At 34.8% G+C, this 22,283-nt stretch overlaps 1 protein-coding gene across 6 annotated transcripts in view; it reads right to left on the reverse strand.

The window, feature by feature from the left end:
* The window catches only part of Iws1 (interacts with SUPT6H, CTD assembly factor 1), a 47,825-nt gene that overhangs the window by 11,579 nt on the left and 13,963 nt on the right, over nt 1-22,283 (reverse strand). For 3 of the 6 annotated variants that reach the window (XM_048812143.1, XM_015479089.2, XM_048812142.1), the window contains exons 3-13: nt 19,641-20,787; nt 18,746-18,935; nt 18,156-18,213; nt 13,260-13,357; nt 11,914-12,064; nt 11,233-11,315; nt 9,084-9,213; nt 8,093-8,210; nt 6,013-6,124; nt 5,359-5,415; nt 2,990-3,101 (exon numbers count right to left, since the gene is read on the reverse strand). In XM_048812143.1, the coding sequence (XP_048668100.1) occupies nt 2,990-3,101; nt 5,359-5,415; nt 6,013-6,124; nt 8,093-8,210; nt 9,084-9,213; nt 11,233-11,315; nt 11,914-12,064; nt 13,260-13,357; nt 18,156-18,213; nt 18,746-18,935; nt 19,641-20,787 (2,256 nt within the window). Of the gene's footprint in view, nt 1-2,346; nt 2,503-2,989; nt 3,102-5,358; nt 5,416-5,998; nt 6,125-8,092; nt 8,211-9,083; nt 9,214-11,232; nt 11,316-11,913; nt 12,065-13,259; nt 13,358-18,155; nt 18,214-18,745; nt 18,936-19,640; nt 20,788-22,283 lie in introns of all 6 variants that reach the window. The other 3 variants (XM_048812140.1, XR_007350873.1, XM_048812141.1) reach the window with 3 other exon arrangements.

Raw genomic sequence — 22,283 nt, forward strand, 5'->3', positions numbered from 1 at the left:
GGGGGGGGGGGGGGAGACACAGCTTACAAAACTAGGTAGTTTTGCTTAAAAATTATGGCACAACTGTATATCAACTCTATATTATATCACTGAAGAATATTTAGTCAAATGAAATTTTACCATGTCAAGTAAAAGGCAAACCAACAAAGTCAATAAAGTAGAAAAAAATTATGATCACATTGTTGCTTGAATTAAATAAAAAAAAGAACACAGTGATAATGTTTATGCATGCACACAAAAATGACCAAAAGAAATAATCAAAGTGTTAATATTAAGATGTGGCAAGATTAAGGTGACGTTAATTTTACTTATTTTCTGTATTTTTAAAAGTCTACAAAAACATGCATTGCTTCTGCAATTTTAATGTTATTTTTTAAAAGCACCCCATAAAACAAACATAAAAATTAGTATAGGACAGGTTTTTGAATTACTCAAGAGTGAAAAAAAAAAAATCAGAAGCTCTAGAGAAGTGAATAAACTCATATATTCACACAATGGTCACAGACCATTCTGCAGCCATTAAAAATGATAAATCTACAAGGTGGTTTAAATGAGGGAAAATGACCAAAATTATATGCAGCACAATTTTGATTAAAGTATATATGAAAAAAAAGGTAACAAATATTATCAAAGTATTTTGAAACGGTTAGACTTTGAGAGATTTTTCTTATTATTACCTCAAATTATTCTACAATTATAAAAACTAAGTTTTGAGGCATAACTGGAGAACATTTAAAACCTCAAATTGTTAATAGTAGTAATGACTTAGTGAAGAGAAGAACTTTGGGAATGGAGGTTAATCTGTAGTGTTTTATATTTACTATATAACCTCAAAAATAAAAATTATATTGAATACAAAAAGTTTCATTTGAAAGTCATTTACTTACTCTAGTTTTCTTCTTGGACATACTCATTAGTGTCTATGCAATGTGATCCTTGAGTGAATGTACAAGAAACCTTTCTGATCAGGGAAACTGGCTAGGTGGTTTAAAGACAGTAAGTAGGAAGGTTAACATGTAACCATCCCCACCCAAAAAAATGACATTTTTTGGACAGAGTTCTATAGTCTTTTAGGCCAAACTGCAACCTCGATAAACACAGGCACATTATGGTCCTGTGGAGTGTCTGGGATAAGGAAGGGAGCTCTCCTAGAACATTTTCTCCTCGTGCTGTTTCTCTCCTTCCACCCCCTCCACTTAACAGGGAGGAGGAACCAGAGCCAGCACCATTAACAGGCACACAGCCCCTTGGGACACAAGGCATGCTTCCAAGGTAGGCAGACCTCTGAGAGTTTTTATTATGTTTTCTTGGCTATGCTGCAGTTTTCAATTCTCAAAAACCTAAGTGCTGGGGCAGGAAATATTAGTTAAAAAAAAAAATGGCTAAAAGAGGGAAGAGACAGTGAGAAAGGAGAGAAAGATAAAGAAATGGGGGTGGGGAAGAGGAATACCAAGGAGAAGTGGCCAAGGGACACGGATATAGTATAAGTCAAAAAAGAAAGGCCAGCTAGAGGAAGAAGTCCTTAGCATGGAACTAATCCTCCCCTACCCTTTATTCATTCTCAATAAATAAGAAAGTAGGGCTGAGATTGTGGCTCAGCAGTAGAGCGCTCACCTAGCCTGTGTGAGGCCCTGGGTTCGATCCTCAGTACCACACAAAAATAAACAAATAAAATAAAGAAGAAAAAAAAAAAAAAAGAAACTGAGTTTTGTCTTGACAGTTGCTTAATAGCAAAGTGAGCGGACAGGAAGGTGAGTGGAGTCCATGGAAACAGTTGCCAAAGCAGAGGTCAGGGAGAATTACAAAACGCAGATATCACACTGGGACTCTGCACACTGTAGCAAAAGTGGTACTATTAATTTCGAAGCACAGTGGGTCAGTGAATCTGGCTTATGAACTGTTTAGTCTTTTTCCACTTCTGACCATGTACTGAATTTATTTTTGCCACATACATCTCTTAAATATTCAGTATAGGAATTTAAGTAATGAGTTCTCAAATGCATGTTGCTGAATCACTGACAAAAGGAAATTAAGCCATTTCCCATTCATCTAGAAATCACTGCCAGTTCATGTCTGTAATGCAGACTACTATGATTCTAGGTGCTAACAAAAAGCCTTTTTCATAAAAATGGGTACCAGTCAGGAAGAACACAATGCTTATCATGGAAGTAAGGTCTATTAGTCTCTACTATGGAAAGTACTTGAATGCCCTAAGGGACCTGTCAGGGTCATTATTTCAGAAAGTAAGAGCAGGTGGCTTTTTCTGATTAAGAAAGCACACATATGCTTGTTTTCACTCTGATGACACTCAAAGCCCATGCACAGCCCATGCTTCCTCAGGGATACCTCTTGGATACACTGTTAGGGCCAGGACTATAAGGGCATCCTGTTGCCTTCAATGCTGAACTTGACAGCACGGTGCACTTTGCTGAGTCGTTTCTGTTCTGCAAATCGCCTCTTATGCTTTTCCAAACGGCTTAGGCCTTTTTTAAGAATACCAGGCTAGAAGAGTGGTTGGATTAGAGAATAAAGATTACCGAGAAACAATGTCCACATCCATAATGGAAGAAGTGTCTACCCTAGTGATTTCACAACAGAATTGCTTAAATAGATGAAAAGAAAGGGAGGGAGAGAGATGTGGCATTAGGTAAATCCTGTTTCTGATGGTTCTTAAAAAAAAAAAAAAAAAAAAAAAAGTCACTATGTCAGAACATTGTAGTCTTCAAAATTCACTTGAAATGAAGGAATTAGTAAGAAACTTCCTGATTTAATGTTGCTTTAAGTCTGGAGAAAAAATCATCAGCTTTAATCACGGGTAATACTTTTCCCTTTCTCTGATTCCTTGATTTGTGATTTTGCTAGACAAGAGACCAGGAAACAGATTTCTGTGAACAAGATAAACCTTAAAAGTTATAGGGATTATTAAACATAAGGTGAAAAATCAAGTGGTAATCTATATTTGAGTTCCACCTTGCTCTTCCTTGCTTACCCTGGATGACTCCATTTCCACGTTCCACTTGGGCCTGACGACATAGTCCTTGTTTGAGGGCATTGGGACCCTTGCACGGGCACAGAATCCAGGATCTCCAGGTCTAAGAGCCCTAAGAAAAGGAAAAGGAAGAGCATACTGCTTATGTAGTCAGCCACAATAGAAACTACAGGCAATTTCACATTCCTGTTCCCAGTCCACCCTATTCAGCTCCAGTATTTCAAATTTCCTCTGTCCTCTCACAGTCACCCAAACTCTCCTCTTTAGCTAGCCACATCATCAGACACACTGCTATAGGAATTCCTCATTTCCACCCAAAGCCACCTTCCTCTGCATTTGTATAAATCCCCTTTGTTCTCCTCAGCTTTAAACGTAATCATGCCTTCTCCTTTCAAAGGCTGGTCTCACCTTTCTGACCAAATCCTAACTTCTTCAGGCTAGTGGAGATACTCAGAAGTTCACTTATGAGGTGAAAAAAATCAGGTAGTCAAAAATGACCCTCACATGCTCTAAGTATGTCCATAATGTACATGGTTTTGCATGTGCAACACACAGTAATTTCCTTCAATACTTCTGTAAGTAACTTTTGGGAATAATTTCAGTTTCACATACAGTTATAAAAAATAATACCAAGAGAGGGCTGGGGTTGTGGCTCCATGGTAGAGCACTTGCTGGCACATGCGAGGCACTGGGTTTGATCCTCAGCACCACATAAAATAAATAAATAAAAGGTATTGTGCCCATCTACAACTATAAACAAACAAACAAACAAATAAAATAATGCCAAGAGAGATTCATCATCTCCTGTAATGGTAACAACTTGCAAAAATACAGCACAGTACCACAACCAGGATATTGACATTGATACAATCCATCCATATTATTTACTTTTCGCCAATATTACTTATATTCATTGTGTATGTCTGTTCAGTACTGCGCAAATTTGAGAGCACGCAAGTTAAACTAAAAGATCACCATCTTTCCAAAGTAAAGATTCAACAGATTATAGACGTCCAGGCATTTAAAATCACTTAACCTTTAGGTAACTCCCTCTAGTGGTGAATGGAGAGTGGATATATGTACCTATTGCAGGTGGGGCAAGCAGAGTAAAAAAATTCTAAACTGTTTTTATTCCTTTGTATAGTTTGTCCCATTTTTAAACATTAAGTTTCTATAACCTTCTACACCAGATTAATTGGCTAGCCAAAACAAAACCCCAAAACTCCTTAACTCTTCTTCTCCCTCTGAAGGATATTATCTCATCTTCAAACCACCTGTATATAAGTTTTACTTTGCTCCCTCTATCTCATCTCTCATTCTCCTGCAAGCCTTGAGCCAATATTGGCAGGAACAGATATTGGCAGCATCTCTCCTCACTATCCCTGGCCCCGTACCTTCTCCACTGCCCACCTCCATGTAGTCTCATTCCCTTCCCAGGTTCTGTTCCAACACTTATGTCCACATCCTCTTGTTGGCTACTCTGCCTGGCCATACCCCTTTTAAAAATTGGTTAGTTCACTTCTTACTCTACACTTTCTTGATTCAACAGTTTTCCCCCCCTTCGGAAAATAACCATCAAATCTGTCTCTAGGCCCATGATATTCGTAAGAGTATCTTATTAGGTATCTCACATTTAACTGCTTTAAACAGAACTCACCAATGCCCTCAAATCTACTCTTCCCTTAACTTTAATGAATAGTAACACCACTGTCTCCGTACTGGTGAATATTTGGTGTACAGCCTTCAATTCCAACCAAATTCTCCTCTACTAAGTCACCAACTCCTGGCAGCTCTGCTTCTGCAGTGCCTTCTCAGTCTCCTGCTCCTCCATTATGGTTTTTGTTTATCTGTACCATACCTTTCAGTCAAACTGCCCTGACTGTCCTATACAACACCATCAGCATCAACATTCCCAATCAAATTTTATGACTTCATATCTAGGTTCAAACACATCATTTGGAGTCACAAAGAAGTGAAAATTTCTATTCTGATTTCAGCTCCTTATTGGTCCATATCTGTATTTCCAGTTTTGTCTTTTACCACCCTTGGTGCCACAATGCTGACCAATCACTTTAGTCTATTTGCCACTCCCAAAGAGGCCTTGCACACTAACCCCACATCCTTGCCTGTGCTCTCCCTTTCCCATTGCCCTTCTGGACTGTTTCAAAAGCTTACCAAAGAGTCTAGCACTTAGCAAATAGCAATACAATCTTTACTGAATCAACTATTTTCTTAGTTTCAATAACTGTCAAATTGAAAATCACTCCCTGCCAACGTTAACACAACATCATTTCATTTACTGTTTTTCTTAAAGCAGCTATCAGAAATCCTCTATATATGTTAAGAAAAATTAATACAAAAGCTCTTACTTCTCCTCTCCTGTTAGCACCTTTTCCAGGTCTCTTCGGGGTGTCTGACCACCAGTGCTGGGAAAAAGGTAAACAATAAGTTACTAAGAGTCAAAAAACCTTCTAACTAAGAAAAGAGCAAATTATCAAACTTAAACCACAATTAGCTTTACACTGGGATGGGGTGGGGGCCCACAAAACACAACCCTCCCCCCCCAAAAAGCATAAACAACAACAAAAAAACCTGAATCATTTTAAGGACACTACTCAATTTAGTAGTATTCTTTTACCTACAGGTTTCACTCTGAGTGTGCAATAACTACCATAGTTGTAACTCCTGGATGGGACTAGATTTAGTACATTTACACAAATTGAAACAATAACATTTCCCCCCATGATTTTGGAGACAGGAAGTTGTTTCCTGTAAGTGGTTGGAATCTCCAGGCCATACTTTTGGAGACTATTCCAAAAAAGGTCTTATGTGAGGGAGGAGACTCTTACCAGATGCTATCACATTTAAACTATAAGGATATTATGAACTATGTATTTTCTTTTCAAATGCAACAAGCTGAAAGACAAAATCTTACAGATGACCCTAAGATCCTCATGATCTTATTTACCAGGTACTGGTAACATTAACAGTTATTCCACTTACTCATACCTGTTCCCTCATACCTGTTCATTCTTCGTCGTTGAGGCATTTGTTCTAGATCTCTTTGCTCCCTTTCTTCTCTTGTCATTCCTTTATAGTTTGAGGTAAGGCCAAATATAGGACGAGACCATTCATCTAGAAAAAGAAAAAAAAAATTTTAGTACACAAAATAACATTTTTTTCTAGTAGGCTTTCAAATAATCACACACTCATATAATTCAACAGTCTAGGTATTTAGAGTGTGAGTGTGTGTGAGTTTGTGTGTGTGTGTGTTGTGCTGGGAATCAAACCCAGGGCCTTGTATATGCTAGGCAGATGTTCGACCACTAAGCTATAACCTCAGCCCACAATATTCTTTTTATTTTCTTTTTCCCTTTCTATAATGGGAATTAAACCCAGGATTGCTCTAATACTAAGATACATCCCCATTTATTTATTTTGATGCAGTCTTGCTAAGTTGCCCAGACTGGCCTCCAACTTGTGTTCTTCTTGCCTTAGCCTCCTGACATATGTGCTTAGCCAGAATATTCTTTTTCTTAATGACCCCATTATCCCAGACCACTTTCAGGATAAAGACTACATGATTCTAGTATTTAAACTAAGGCTAGTCAATTCAGAAAAGTAGTATAACAGGACCAGTTTATTTAGTAACCACGGAAATTAAAGAAAGGAACTATCATTAATCACCTGGGTTGATAACAATTTTCTTTCTTAAAAAATGTTTATTTTAAAAAGGCAGTCTAATTTCTAAAGTTTACTCCACTGAAAAATAGTATCTTGAAATAAGGCTCCCTTATTACCTGTCAAAATGGTCTAAATATTTTAAAATTACATTCTAATATGACAGGTGTAGGTGACCATAAGAAAACTAATATATGCTCACTGCTCAGTCAGTAAATGTCCAGAGGCATCAACTGATGTTTTTGTTCTGAACATAATGTAGCTTATTGCTGCATTAGTACACTACAAAAACCAGAAAGGACCTTTTACAGCCAGAATAAGTGTTGACACACTTTGAAGGAAGCAGGAATTCTCAAGGGGTTTAGATTATCTTCAGAAACTGCCCCCGATACCTCAATCCTAGAAACAGAACCACTGTTGTAGTAAGTCACGGACACCAGAGGAAATATTGTGCTTCTGTCTAGGGGAAATAAAAGTCATGGATCACTGCTTAAGAGCAATCAAAAGCTTATTATTCAATAGGAAGTAAACTGTGTATTATTATTAACACAAAAGAGAGTAATGTTTCTGGTTTATGAAATAAATTTATATTTCTCTAATCTAATAATCTTTGATAATCTTAAATTCAACAGAAACACAAATACTATATCCAAATACAGAATTACTTAAATTCCTTTCCAATGTGGAATACAGGAAGAGTTGAGAACAAAAACACACATGGACTTCAGACTTAAAATTGAAGGATTTCATACACAATATGGCACTTGATGACAAGTGTATTTCAGTTAGCCTCTGGATTTTTCTGGCATTATAAAAATAAGAACATGGAAACAACTTTGGAGACCATTATGCAAGTAACAATAATGTAGTGGGTAGTAGTTCTTGACTATGTGCTAATCACTGGGCTTTATATTTTTATATATACACATACATACATACATATATATATACACACATACATATATATATACACACACATACATATATATATATCCCCCATTTAATCTTCACAATAATTCAAAGAAAACATAATTATCTCAATTTTACAGAGGAGGAGACCAAACTTGGAGCTGAAATCACCAGCTAAAGAAATGTAGTCAGATATCGATCCATGAAATGAACCAGGTGTGGCTAACTCAAGGGCTTGCATTCAACATTCCCCTCTCTCCACACTCTTGATCCATGACTAGAAAATGTATACTTTTACTTGCTGTATTTAATACTGGATAGCATATTTAAAAATACTAAGAAGGATTTTTAGTATAAGAGAAAAAATCTACTCCTATAAGAAGTTATTAAAAAAATTTCTATTCCACCACCTTACTGACTCATGTTAAATAAATATTGGTAAAAAAATACATAGTTACATACATGACTCTCCACATATAGACATAAAAACAATAAAAAGCAAAATTTACGTACTGATTAATTTCCCTGCCATGTCCTTGTTGGACCTTGATTCCTTGGGGTGTTTATAGAGATACATCACTGCTCGTCCAATCCCACTATGCTTCAGGGTCTCCTGGCTCACACTAGGTAGCTGGGGGAACATAAACACACAAAAATTAATCACGCAGAAGCTAGGAGGCTTGCTAATCTATTCTAGAGGACTTTTAAGACCTGGTTCCTTAAAACAAATAAAAAATTCTATTTTCAGGCTCCACAGGCACTGAACATAGATCCTTTGAATTCAAATCATAAGTTGGGAGTTTAGTGTTACCACTAAGTTCAAGTAAAATCTAACAGTGTGACAAAGTATGAACTAACATACTTAGAGGTTAGCTGTTTTGTATAGGAGTCAGCACAGGCCTCAGAAGCCAAGAGACAGACCTAAGACTGAATTCAAGCACAGCCACCTGCTAGGTATGTGACCTTGGACAAGTCATTTAACTTCTGAGTCTAATTTCCTCATCTGTAAAATGGAGACAATATACCTACCTTTCAGTTTATTGTTGAGAAATCAATGAGCCAATCAATACATATATAAAGCACCTTGCACAGTGTTTCACATGTAGAAGGTTTCTCGGGAATTTCTGCAGTAGTTAAGTAGCTTGCCCAAGGTGTCACAGCCACATAAGGGGGACCCAGCTTAAGAGTCCAATGCAAGTTCATATGACTCTGAATTTGGTGCTCTATTTCAAGTGCCTCTCCAGAACATGTCCATTAATGGACTACTCTTCTCATATACACCTAGGTACCTCAAGATCTTTTTCCTTCAATATAAGGTCTTTTTTTAATGTTCATTTTATTATATATGTTCCTTTTTTCCCCAACCTTTTTTCTGGCAGGCTGTAGCAAAGCAAAAATAAATTCATGGTAAAATAAAGAAGCCAAGACAATACAAACCTTAGATAATTAATGAAGAACAAATAGTTTCTGCCATTAACCTCTTGGTAAATTACAGGCCACTAACCTCTTGCAAAATCTTCAACAGCTCCTCCCGAATCTTTAGTGCTGGCAAACTCTTATCTGGCAGAGGTGATAGCCATTCTTTGATGGCAGACATCACACCACTATCAATAAACGTCTCTTTAAGGTCTTGCCTGAAATAATAATGATGTTGATGATGATAATGATGGTGGTAATAGTGATAATATTAGTAATAATTCAAACCTACAAACCTCAGTTCCACTGTATCTCTCTGACTTTCCTTACATATTTAGTGATGTTTCCAAAACTTGCTTTTATATGCATATATTATTATATACTATTATATTGGTATATATTGAATATATATTAAATATATAATTTCAAAAGTTGTATGAAATTTAGTTTCTATTTCCCATAAACATACAGGCTTGACAGTAAAGATGACTTGCTAACAACAAAACAAAATAAACTCAAATTACACAAGATAGATTAATGTTGACTGAATGGTACACATAAGAGGAACAATGAACTGCAATTATTGCAACTAAAAATATAACGCTTAATCCATAAGAATAGTGATTCTCAGTTTCAGGTGATAGAGAACCTAGAATTGTGCTATTCTTTGCAGGACATAAAGGAGAATATAGTATTTCTGGCAGAAAAATTATTCCAATGACTATTGATATTTAAATTTCTTTGCCGTTTCCTTTACACCTACCTACTAACGAGGCAAATTAATAGTACTTTCTTAGTTTTACAGTATTGATTTATTTTCTGTAGTCATAATTTTTAGTAACTGCAAAGAAACTTATTTGTTTTGAATATAATTCCATTTCTTGTGTACAGAGAATCACGTGTGTATTCACCATGAAGAAATTGTGTGCAACACAAATAAACCCTTTTCAAACCAAAAAATTAAATATATTCCTGAACAAGTGATATTTAAATTCCATTTCATGCAACAGAATCAGTTATATTAATAGTATAACTACATTATATATAGTTATATATGTAACTATGTACATTTTATATGTAAAATCTGACAGAGAGTTTTGTCTGCTGGAATAGAGGAAGCAGTTTTCTAGTTATAGGTGTCCTAAGGCATGTTTGTGGCTCATTGATGTATGAATGCATTTCTTCAGCCATTCAAAGCAGGCTTTGGCTTTAGTTATTCAAAGAAAAAGCTAAGCTGCTGATGACCATGAGCAAACAAACGAATTTCATAACAAGGACTTAATAAAATAAGGGCATCATTATTATAGAAAGACTGTGATGTATTGGACCACCCAATATATACATTATATATTATGTGTGTGTGTGAGTATATATTTATGTGTGTGTATATATTATATATTGTACGTGTATAATATATGCTTTGAGTAGATTGCCCTTGATTTGCTATTTTCAATTATATTGGGAAAACAGATGCAATTTTATCAGACTCCAAACTGTCTAAAGAATACATTAGTACTTTCCAAGTTTTTCTTTCATCAACGTCAGTTTTCTATTTGTTCTGTTTGCATTAGGCAACAAGGTTTAAGAAAAATTTATGAATAAATATTTTAGGAAATTTTATTCATTAATGTTTGCAATCTAACAGAAGGCTATCATATGTAATATTCTTAGAACACCAGTAAGTAGTTTGAATATCATTCCATTAAAAGGAAAAGATTTTAAAAAAATTATAAACATACATGTAGTTCAAAGCCAAGCACAATGTTAGGCACAGGCATTTGATAAACAAAATATATTTTACTATATATAACACAGACTTATTTTTCTAGTCTTATTTCTGTATAAACAAATTTGATATTCACTTTCATTTCATATATCAAAGTACAAATGTAAGTCAAAGCCTTGAAAAAGACATAATTCATTAGACAAAGACAGCAAGTACACACCCTGAACACAAATGTAAACTGACCAAGTGCAAAATGACTCATAACCACCACTACCTCTTAAGCTGTCCATTCTTTTTTTTTAATTATTAATATTTTTTGTAGTATTTATTTTTTAGTTTAGTTGAACACAATACCTTCATTTTATTTATTTATTTTTATGTGGTGCTGAGGATCGAACACAACGTCTTGTGCTAGGCAAGCGCTCTACCCGCTGGAGCCACAACCCCAGCCCCAAATTGTTTATTCTTATCATTAAAAGGAAAATTTTCAACAAGAAAATGAAACACTTACTTCTTAAGGTGCATAACCACAGTAGGCAACAAAGTTAATTTCTTAAGTGCTGGCTTTTTTTGATTGTTCAACTGTCTATCTTCCTATTCAGAAAAAAAGACAAAAAGATTTAAAAACAGCAATACTGCTAATAATCAATTATAACACTATAATTCTAAACCTTAAAATAAAGTAGCCATCTCTCAAAGAAAACAATTTTTCATACAAGAAAGGATGCCTGAAAGACAAGGGTTTGTTTTGTTCTTGCACAACACCAAATTCCACCAGGTAGTCAAACCCACAAAACTGTTAGAATTTGTTTTTAAAATATACCACTATTTACAATAGAACATATTTTAAAAATTCAACGAGTTAGATGCAATCTCTTAATCAAGACAAGACAATGACACATGATTTTATAACACTTTTTACATCAGCTAAAGATGAGAACAAAACCATTCCCCCAGACAACCAGTGAAGGCTATTCACCTGAAAAGGTTTAACACTTAGTCTTGTTGATTTATTCTAAATATATGACTAAATAAAAAATTTTATTTCTATGCTTAATATTTAGGATAGTAAATTTTTATCATACAACAACAAAAAAATGTCTTCAATGTAGTTCACACCAAAGTTAAGCATTAAATAAACAAACAAAAGCAACACGATGAATTCAGTGGAGGGAAGAAGTGACCATCTCACCTCAGCAGCCTCATTCATCTTGACAATCATGGCACTCACAACATCATCTGCGTCACTAATAAAGGTGCCACCATCACGATTACGTCTGCGCTTGCCACTCATGCTCTTTTTCCTCTGCAACATCATCTCAAAATCTGACAGGAAGTCCATACTAAGCAGTGACGAAATCAAAAGAAATATAAGATCTTTTAATGATATATTTATCACAATCAAAAGCACCAAACTAATTCTAACTCAATGAAGTGCTACCTTTTAAAAGAAAAAAGTGCAAGTACTTATAACTTGCCATTAAAACAACAGCTGAGGGGCTGGGATTGTGGCTCAGCGGTAGAGCACTTACCTAGCACGTGCCAGGTGCTGGGTTTGATCCTCAGCACCACATTAAAAACAAATAAATAAAATAAAGGTATTGTATCCAACTACAATTAAAAAACAAAACAAACAAACAAACAAAAACTCAGCTGACCCTAGCCTTGTCCCTCTTTTTCTACCCCATTGATCACCAATAGCCCTGAACGGCATTCACACACATATTGGCCTGAGAACATTTCGAGTTCTTATCCAGAGGCTCATTTAGCTTTAGTTGCATTGCCTTTATTTGGAATTGGACAGTGTCCAATTATTTGAATGTTTTTATGTTACACAGCATGAGCAAGAAAAATAAACTGCTTTTTAGTGGTAAGTAGCCTAATTCAAAATAATGTAACTAAGATTAAGATGGAAATCTATAGGTTTATTATGAGTGTTAGACTTACAGCTTTCATTAGAATTAGTGAGAGTTAACTCACTCTCACTATTCCTATAAATTCAAATTTCTAAAAGGACTATAATATACATTCAGCTTAATTCTTATACCTGGCCTAGAATTAAAAAGGAAACTTTCTTTTTTAAAGCATTATCTTTACAACTGTAAACATTATTCTATGGTTCTATGGTACCTGTCAAGGTATCAGACTATTCTGGACATGGATCCCAATTATTAACAAAAGGGAGCAAAATACAACCAAATAATATTTTGTTAAGACTTCAGACTTACTCTCCCTGGTCCCCCAAATCAACTCTTAAAAATCTATTAGGGTTAATTTTTAGAACAGTTTATGTAGCAAGCTATAAATTAAGAGTCTGGTGCCATATAAATATAAAATTAAGATATCTGAGTACAGGAAAATAATAACAGCAAGTTATTCACTGATAGCACTGTATATAGAGAAAGTAAAACAAGTAAATTAGGAATAGATTTTCTGCTAAATTTAGCAACCAAATGAAAGACAATAAGTTTAAGTCCCTACCTCCACTTTTTTTTTTTAAGCTCTCTTTAAACAAATTTCTTTAAACAAAAAACTTACTGCTTTCCTCTTTTTATGTTATCATCAGAATCTGAATCTTCTGCTTCTTTCACCTGGGTTTCACCTTTTTCTTCTTCCAAATCCTCCTGGTTAAAACCCTGGAGGTAGAATGAATCACCTAGTTATCAAATCCTCCATACAGATTTTCTTCGGTATAACTGCTCTTAACTTTTTACATTTTAAAAGTATTACAACCACAAAAATAATAAATAAATAAATAAATAGGTACCAAACAGGATATACAGCAAAAGTTTTCTCCCCAACCACTAGTATTACTTGTTTTTTTATGTTTCCTTCCAGAATAGTCTACAATTACATACGCACTATATTTAGTACCTCCTTTTATTATATAAATGGCAGCATATTATTCATAATGGGTAAAGATACACTCTACATTTTCCAAATTTAACAATAGAATCTGGACAATGATCCATTTCTGCATAAAGTATCCTCATTCTTTGTAATGCTTTTGACTATTTTACCATATGGTTATCACTGTAATTATTCACACATTTGCACAATAGCATGATTATGTATATATAAAAATTTGATAAGTATTTGCCAAACAGTCTTCTACAGGGGTTATATACCAATCCTCTCTCCTTCCAGCAAAGCACAGATTGCATCTGCTTTCCCACCTTCTCACCACTATAACAGGTTATTAAACATTAATTTGTCAATCTCTGGACCAAAACCCCAAAGGTAAATGGCTTTATTTGCATTCTTTCATTAGGAGTTAAGTCTGGGCTCCCCCTTCCCCCCATGTTTAAAAAGTCATCTGTAATTCTTTATTCTGTGAACTCTAAATATCCTAAGCCCATTTTTTAGTTGTTGTTGGGCTATTTACCTAATAAGGGTAAAAAAAAAAAAAAAAAAAAACTCTAAAAATTAAGGAAATCAGTTGTCTATGACATAAATGGCACAATATTATGTTTGTACATTTCAATTTTGTTTATACTAATGTTAGGCATGATTTTCATTTTTATGTAAATGAAATGACCAGTCTTCTTGTTACAGCTTCTAACTTTTTGTATCTTACTTAGATATGCCTTCCCAATGTTTTACCTTAGTATGTTGTTTTTCTTAATGAGCTAAAACTGTAACAAGCTGATGTTAACTCTCCAAACTAGATTAAGCTTAACTTATACTAATATGGTGTTGAACTGACTATAAACTCCATGAAGGTGTCCAAAGTCTCTGATATGTAGACTTTCAAATACTTGTTAAATGAATTCTTTTACTATTTTCCTTAGGTTTACTTTTTTATCATTTTAATTCTATATCCATCTATTTTCATTCTCTCTTATTTTACTAAAAATATTGATTTCTTTTTTGACCAAAGGACTATTTAATAAGGCTTTAAAATTTTTACAGGACATAGGTGTCTTGTTTGTTAATTTTGTTATTATTTTTTGGTTTACTGCATTACATACAGAAAATATTATCTATACTTTGGCTTTTTGGAAAAAAATGGTTCAAAATTTATGAGAATGCAAAGATCCAAGAAAAGCCAAAGCAATGTTGAATAACAACAAGCTTAGAGAACATAAACCAATTATCACTAGTAATGGTGCAATGAGACCAACAGATTGTAAAATAAACCTATATACTTGATTTATGACTGATGGCAACAAACAGCAGTAGGAAAGGACGATTTTTTTTTTTTTTTTCAATAAATGGTGGTGGGTCTACTATATATTCCAAATTAGGGAAAGGGGTTTGACTTCTTCACAACACACATAAAAAAGCCAATTTTAGGTGTATTGTACAATTAAATGTGAACATTTATAAAATAGTCAACTTCCTAGAAAATAACTTGGTGAAAATCTGCATAACCTTGGAGACAGGCAAAAATTTCTTAGGCAGATTTCAAAAAGTTTTCACCGTAAGGAAAAGGCTGATAAATCTGATCAATATTAAGAACTTCTGTTCATGAGAAGGTTCCATCAAGAAAGTGAAAAGGCAAGCAATCAAATGGAAGAAGACATTTTTAACTTTCATAACTGCCAAATGGTTTGTATACAGATTACATACAAAAGACTTTTTTTTGGTTTTTATCGACTGCTTGTTCTGTCAGCTACATTCTTCTTAAGATTATGAACTCATCCATTTATCTTTGTAGTTGTTAATTTTTGTTTTGTGTATAGGTATAGTTGCATTTGTATTATGTATAAATAAAGCCATCTTATTAGGTGCCTTCAATTTTAAAATCTTATTGATATCAATAAGAGTAATCCTCTTCATCTCACATTTTTTTGCCTTAAAGTCTACTTTTTTTAGTCTACTTTTTTGATATTAATATGGCTGTTAGTTTTCTTTTAGAGTTATCTTTTCTTATTCTTTATATTTTTTTTAGTTGTAGATGGACACAGTATCCTTATATTTTTTTAATATGATACTGAGAGTTGAACCCAGCACCTCACCTGTGAAAGCCAAGCACTCTACCACTAAGCCACAACCCCAGCCCCTTACCCTTTTATTTTCCACTTGTTTCAGATACATTTATTAGAACCAGCATGTATCAATTATTAAAATCCAACCTGACCATCTCTGTCAATTAACTAGAGCATTTAGCACATTTACATTTAATGTGATTTCTGATATTATCAAAGTTTAAATCTGTTTTATTACAGTGTAATACTTTCTGATTGCTTCCAGCTCTTTTATATTTCTTTTTCTCTCTTCCTACATATTTAAAAACTGATTAGCTTTTATTATTCCCCCAATTTTCCCCTCTATTGGTTTAGAAGTTATTAGAATATGGTCAGTAGCTATTTTAGATGGCAACATGCATCCTAACTTATCAAAGTTCATTAATGTACATTTACATTCATTTGCAAAGACTTGTGAACACTTTAATTCCATGTATATTCCCAAATGTGTATTGCTTTTAATTTTTATATACATTAAACCACACCAGACATAACTGTTTTGTACATTCAATATCCAAGATTATCCATATACTTTAGTTGCTCTTCTTTCCATCTCCATTTACCTAAGACCATTTTCTTTCTGCACTTTATTTCCTTTAGTTGGCACATTGACAATTAATTCCCTCATTTCACCTTCATTCCCAGAAAGTACTTTTGCTGAATATAACAGAATTACAAGTTTACAGTTATTGAATTCTCTTGTTTCTGTCAAGAAATGAGTTATTAGTCTAGTTGTTGCTTTTGTAACTTTTTTCCTGTAGCTACTTTCTCATTTTCTGATTTCTTGCAGTTTTATTATATACTTAGGTACTTTTAAAATTCTGCTTGCAACTTGTCAAAGATTTCTATAATTTATAGTTTAATGCATCATATTATCCTTCTCTATAGTACTCCAGTGTGTTGTTAAACTTCCTCATATAATTTTCTTTTACATTTTCTATAATAATGTCTCTCAATGCTTCATTCTAGATATTTCCTTCTAACCTGCTTTCCAGTTCATTTTCTTTTCAAATATGCCCAATTTGTGTTCAATTTAACCACTGAATAGTTCATTTTAGTTTATATATATATACACATATATATATATACACATATATATATATATATATATATACACATATATATATATATATAAAATGTTATTCTATTTTTATACGTCCATTCATTTACTTTTTAAAATATTTTTTAGTTGTAGTTGGACACAATACCTTTATTTTATTTATTTATTTTTATATGGTGCTGAGGATCAAACCCAGTGTCTCACACATGCTAGGCAAGCGCCTTGCCACTTAGCTATAACTGCAGCCTCATAGTTACTATATTATTATAGTTCTAAAATTTCTACATGGTTCTTCTCCAAATCTGTCTTGTCCTTTTAAAAATGTTTTGCTCTGGTAAAATTTTTAATCTTATTGCTTCCTGAATATATATTTTTTAAGGCATTATCTAAAATTTCAAGAGCCCCTAGGTCTTTTTTTATTGTTTTTTGTTACTACCATTCCCTTTTAATGTTATCTTTAACTGTGCACCATGCTGCATAGAAAACCTGAATCATCATAATCAAATTTCTGACACAGGTTCTTTGAGTCATCTATAGTTGGCCTAAATATGAGCAAAGGTTGTTTTATTTTCAGTTCCACTTAAATCCTAGAGTGCTGTTCTTTAGAGCCCCAATCCAGGGCATGCGATTTTTCAGGCCCCTAACCTCAGCAGGCCCTGAAGTTCAAATTTTGTCCCTAAGCCTTGAGGCTGTCAAAAATATGTGCAGATTCTCAGCCTTAGAGGCAAACACCCTCAAAGAAAAAGCAGTTCTAAACACTGAATTACCACTTCTTTAGCTTTCTGTCTTCTGGCCAAATAATTCCTTGTTACCTTGTTCCTCAGATGAGATTTTCAAATGCTTTTTTGGTTGTTTATAGCAGAAGGGTTAGTCCAAATTAACAAGTCTGCTATTACTAGAAGCAGAAGTCCTATAACTATTGTGATTCTACCTTTTATCACAGGGTCTTTCATTGTCTCTTAATGTGTTCCTTCATCCCATTCATTCATTTATTTTCCTTTTATACCTTTGTAATACACTTTTATCTCACTTTTTGAATTCTTCTAGATTTTTCTCTTGAATATATCATAATTATTTATTCTTATATATCAGAATCATGTGTTAAGAGAATCTTTGCCATAAAAACAAATAAGTGCAGTCAAAACAGAAATGTTTCCAAGTCGTGCGCGGTAGTGCATGCCTGTAATCCCAGCAGCTCAGGAGGCTGAGACAGGAAGACTAAGAGTTCAAAGCCAACCTCAGCAAAAACTGAGGTGCTAAGCAACTCGGTGAGACCCCGTCTCTAAGTAAAATACAAAACAGGGCTGGGGATGTGGCTCAGTGGTTGAGTGCCCCTGAGTTTAATCTCTGGTACCCCCAAAATAAACAAGTAAATTTTTAAAAAAGTTTCCACCTTATACTTACTGTAAATTCTTCTTCCTCTTCATCACCAGATTCTCCAAATATATCTGCAATAAGATTTCTAGAAAAGAAAAAATACAAAGACATTCATTTTCTTTCTTCCTATCTGTTTAAGAATCATTCTTAAAAATAGGGTATCATTTATGTACTGTAAAATGTGCAGATTTTAAGTGTCCAGTTCAATGGGCTTTAACAAATGTTTACACTCATATAACCAACACCTTAATCAAGATACAGAACAATACTGTCTCCCCACAAAGTTTCCTTATATCCCTACAGTCAGCTCCCTACCACCAACATCCAAGAGGCAATCACCACCAATTCCTATCATCATAGTTTTCCTGTTCCTAAACTTCATATAAATGGCATCATATGAAATGTTCTTTCCTTCCTTAACATATTGAGATCCATCCACATTATGCTGTGTCTATCAATAATTTAGGAGCTAATATCCTAAATGCCCAAAGTCACTCAATTAGGTAAGGTGTATTATACCTTGCCACAAAATTCTAATACAAGTTTTAAAAACTTGAAAGACAATCCCCTTTACATTATCTAAAAAAACCCTTGAAAACTCACATATTATCACTTACTCTTCTTCATTGCCTGACTCACTATCACTCCCAAATAGATCTTTCTCTTCATTTTTCTTATCAGATAATTCTTTCCCCACTTCTTCTTCACTGTCAGATGCTACAGTCTTCTCTCTTTTGCTTGACTTCTCTGATATAACATCACTGTCAGAGTCATCGGCATCAGAAACAACACGACTTTTCTTTGCTGCTATTGAAAAAGAAAATCATTAATCATATTTTGTCATGGTTGTTGTACATAATATATGCTTTAAAATGTCAGTACGTAACAAAAAATTAAGAGCCCCCTAACAAACAATTTTGAATTAAAAAACAAAACAAAACTTGTCTAGGGTGTAACTCAGTAGTAGAGTACTTGGCTAGCATGCCCAGCCCCTGGGTTCAATCCCCAGCACCACCACCACCACCACCACCACCACCACCACACACACACACACACACACACACACACACACACAGCCCTAAAAGGCTTCTGCAAATTCATATGACAAATTGTCTGTGGAAGCACCATTACTGTCTGAATATATCTAGTTAATTAGCAGTCACAGAGACGCACAGCTAACTCTGGATACAGTCAGGGGTTTTCACGTTAACATAGCTCTTTGAAATATTACCCTTTCTGGTAAAGAAAACTGAAGTATTTTATACTCCCATTGACTCTTGGTCTAGGCAATCAGAAAGGTAATCAGAAATTAGCAGGTGCTGCAAGAAAAACTCAACAGAAATTTAATATTAAGTTTGGTCAATGATCCCTTGGGGAAATGAGTGTCTTAGTTATATTTTAGAGTATCAAGCTCAATGACAGAATACAGATCTAACAAAACAGAAAGATACAGTGTTTCAAAGTTATAATGTTAGGTAATAAGGAAAGCTATAGCTCCAAATAATTCCTTACATGCTTTTTCTTCATCTTCACTATCAGAAAGCACTGCAGCTTTCCGTTTTGCTACTTTTTCCTCCTCACCATCTTTTTCTTCATCTTCATCACTATCCATTTTTTGCCTTTTGGGTTCTTCCTCCTCACTCTCAGAGCTGTGAAATCTTTTTCTGTCAACATGGCTCTCTGAATGAAAGTCATTTTGCATTTCTGGATTCCCCCCCTTATTTTCCCCATCGCTGTCATCATCAGACTCTGGCTTCTGTTTGGGTCTGGAGGCATCCTCCGCTTCTGAATCACTGGCAGGTCCTTTCTGAGGCTCCTCACTCTCAGAGTCACTGACTCGGGGTTTGGGGAGCTCCTCATTTTCAGAATCACTGGCCTGATGCCTTGGGGGATCCTCACTTTCTGAGTCACTAATTCGGGGTTTGGGGAGTTCTTCATTATCTGAGTCGCTGGCCTGGTGTCTTGGGGGTTCCTCACTCTCTGAGTCACTAATTCGGGGTTTGGGGAGTTCTTCATTATCTGAGTCACTGGCCCGGTGTCTTGGGGGGTCTTCGCTTTCAGAGTCACTGATACGGGGTTTGGGGAGCTCTTCATTTTCAGAGTCACTGGCCTGGTGCCTTGGGGGATCCTCACTTTCTGAGTCACTGATTCGAGGTTTAGGAAGCTCCTCGCTTTCCGAATCACTCATTTGCGGTTTAGGAGGCTCCTCATTTTCTGAGTCACTGGCCTGGTGCCTTGGTGGTTCCTCACTCTCAGAGTCACTGATTTGAGGTTTCAGAGCATCCTCGGTTTCAGAGTCACTGGAAGGACTCTTTTGGAGCTCTTCAATCTCAGAATCACTGGCAGCATGCTTTCTAACTTCTTCGTTTTCAGAGTCACTTGCATGTCCATTAAGCAGCTCCTCGTTTTCAGAGTCACTCCCAGGTAATTTCCTGGTCTCCTCACTCTCAGAGTCACTCCCATGCTGATTAACATCCTCATTTTCAGAATCACTTGCAGGAGGTTCTGCCCGCTCTTCAGATTCGGAATCACTGTCCTTTGGCCTGTGAAGCTCCTCACTTTCAGAGTCACTAGCATTAAGATGTGAGGGCTCATCATTCTCAGAGTCTGTCACATGATGTCTTTTGGTGAGGCCATCTTCTCGATCACTAGGTTCATTCTGAAAAAGCAAGAAAAAATTAGCAACATGTAAAAAAATGTAGTAATGAAATTTAAAAATATTCAACAATTCTTTAAATGTGGGGATAGGTGCACTTAAATGTTGAATTCTTGTCCTTTTCCGATATAAAAATATTCCACTTTAAAGGTCAATCTGTAAAACAACTTACCATGGCTTGGACCCCCCAAAGGGAAAGGATAAACAAAGTGTAAAGCTTACCTCTAGATTATTATACAGGAGAAACTAATTTTGAAGAGTTGATGAGCTAAATTAAAAAGAAAGAAAGAAAACAAAAGCCTAACTTCTTTATATTCTAATTCCTGAAAAATCTAACTATTTTTCAAAGAAATACAAGCAAACATGGGTAATCAAGTTCTTTTACAAAAAAGCAGTCTTAGATTTTATATGGCTGAAATTATTTTAGGGGAAAAGCTATAAAACTTTATTTTATTTAAAGGTTCATGTAAATATATTCTCCCATGGGAATCTAAACAAACAAGGAAAGGAGACATCTCCTAAGCACCAATACCATGTTGAGCTCTCTTCTATTAGTACACTTACTTCTCACTGCAGTATTTATTGAGTCTTAGTATAATCATAGTCACAAATCTAGTGGCTCTAGAACAAAAGCTTAGATATTTAGGTAGACATCACTAATACATATTAAGTAACTTGAAATAACTAGTTTGAAAATTTGTTCTAGGGTACAAACAATAATACATGTATAAAAATGCAGAGAAAATATACAAAATTAAACAAAACAAAAAACTTAATAAATATTTCAGGATTTAGAATACCATCTGGAATCTCACTTTTCATAATATTCTAGTTTAAAAAGGCCCAAATCTTCATCATATCAGATTAGGCCCTGACTTCCTTAATAAGACTCCTAAAGCACAAGAAATAAAATCAAGAATCAATAAATGGGATGGATTCAAACTAAAAATCTTCTTCTCAGCAAAAGAAATAATCAATGAAGTGAAGACAGAACTTCCATTTGGGGAGCAAATTTTTGCCACACACACATCAAATAGAGCACTAATCTCCAGGATATATAAAGAACTCAAAAAACTTAATACCAAAAAACAAACAACCCAATCAATTAGCTAAATGGGCTAAGGAACTGAACAGATACTTCTCAGAAGAAGATATACACAACCAACAAATATATGAAAAAATGTTCAACATCTTCAGTAATTAGAGAAATGCAAATCAAAACTACTCTAAGATTTCATCTCACCCCAGTCAGAATGGCAGTTATCAAGAATACAAGCAATAATAAGTGTTGGAAAGGACGGGAGAAAAAAGGTAAACTCATACATTGCTGGTGGTACTGCAAATTGGTGCAACCACTTGGAAAGCAGTGTGGAGATTCCTCAGAAAACTTGGAATGGAACTACCATTTGACCCAGCTATTGAGAATTCAGCTGCTATAAACATTTGTGTGGCTATGTCACTATAGTATGCTGATTTTAAATCCTTGGTCTATACCCAAA

Source organism: Marmota marmota, unplaced genomic scaffold (assembly GCF_001458135.2).
Source record: "Marmota marmota marmota unplaced genomic scaffold, marMar, whole genome shotgun sequence".
Taxonomy (NCBI): Eukaryota; Metazoa; Chordata; class Mammalia; order Rodentia; family Sciuridae; genus Marmota; species Marmota marmota.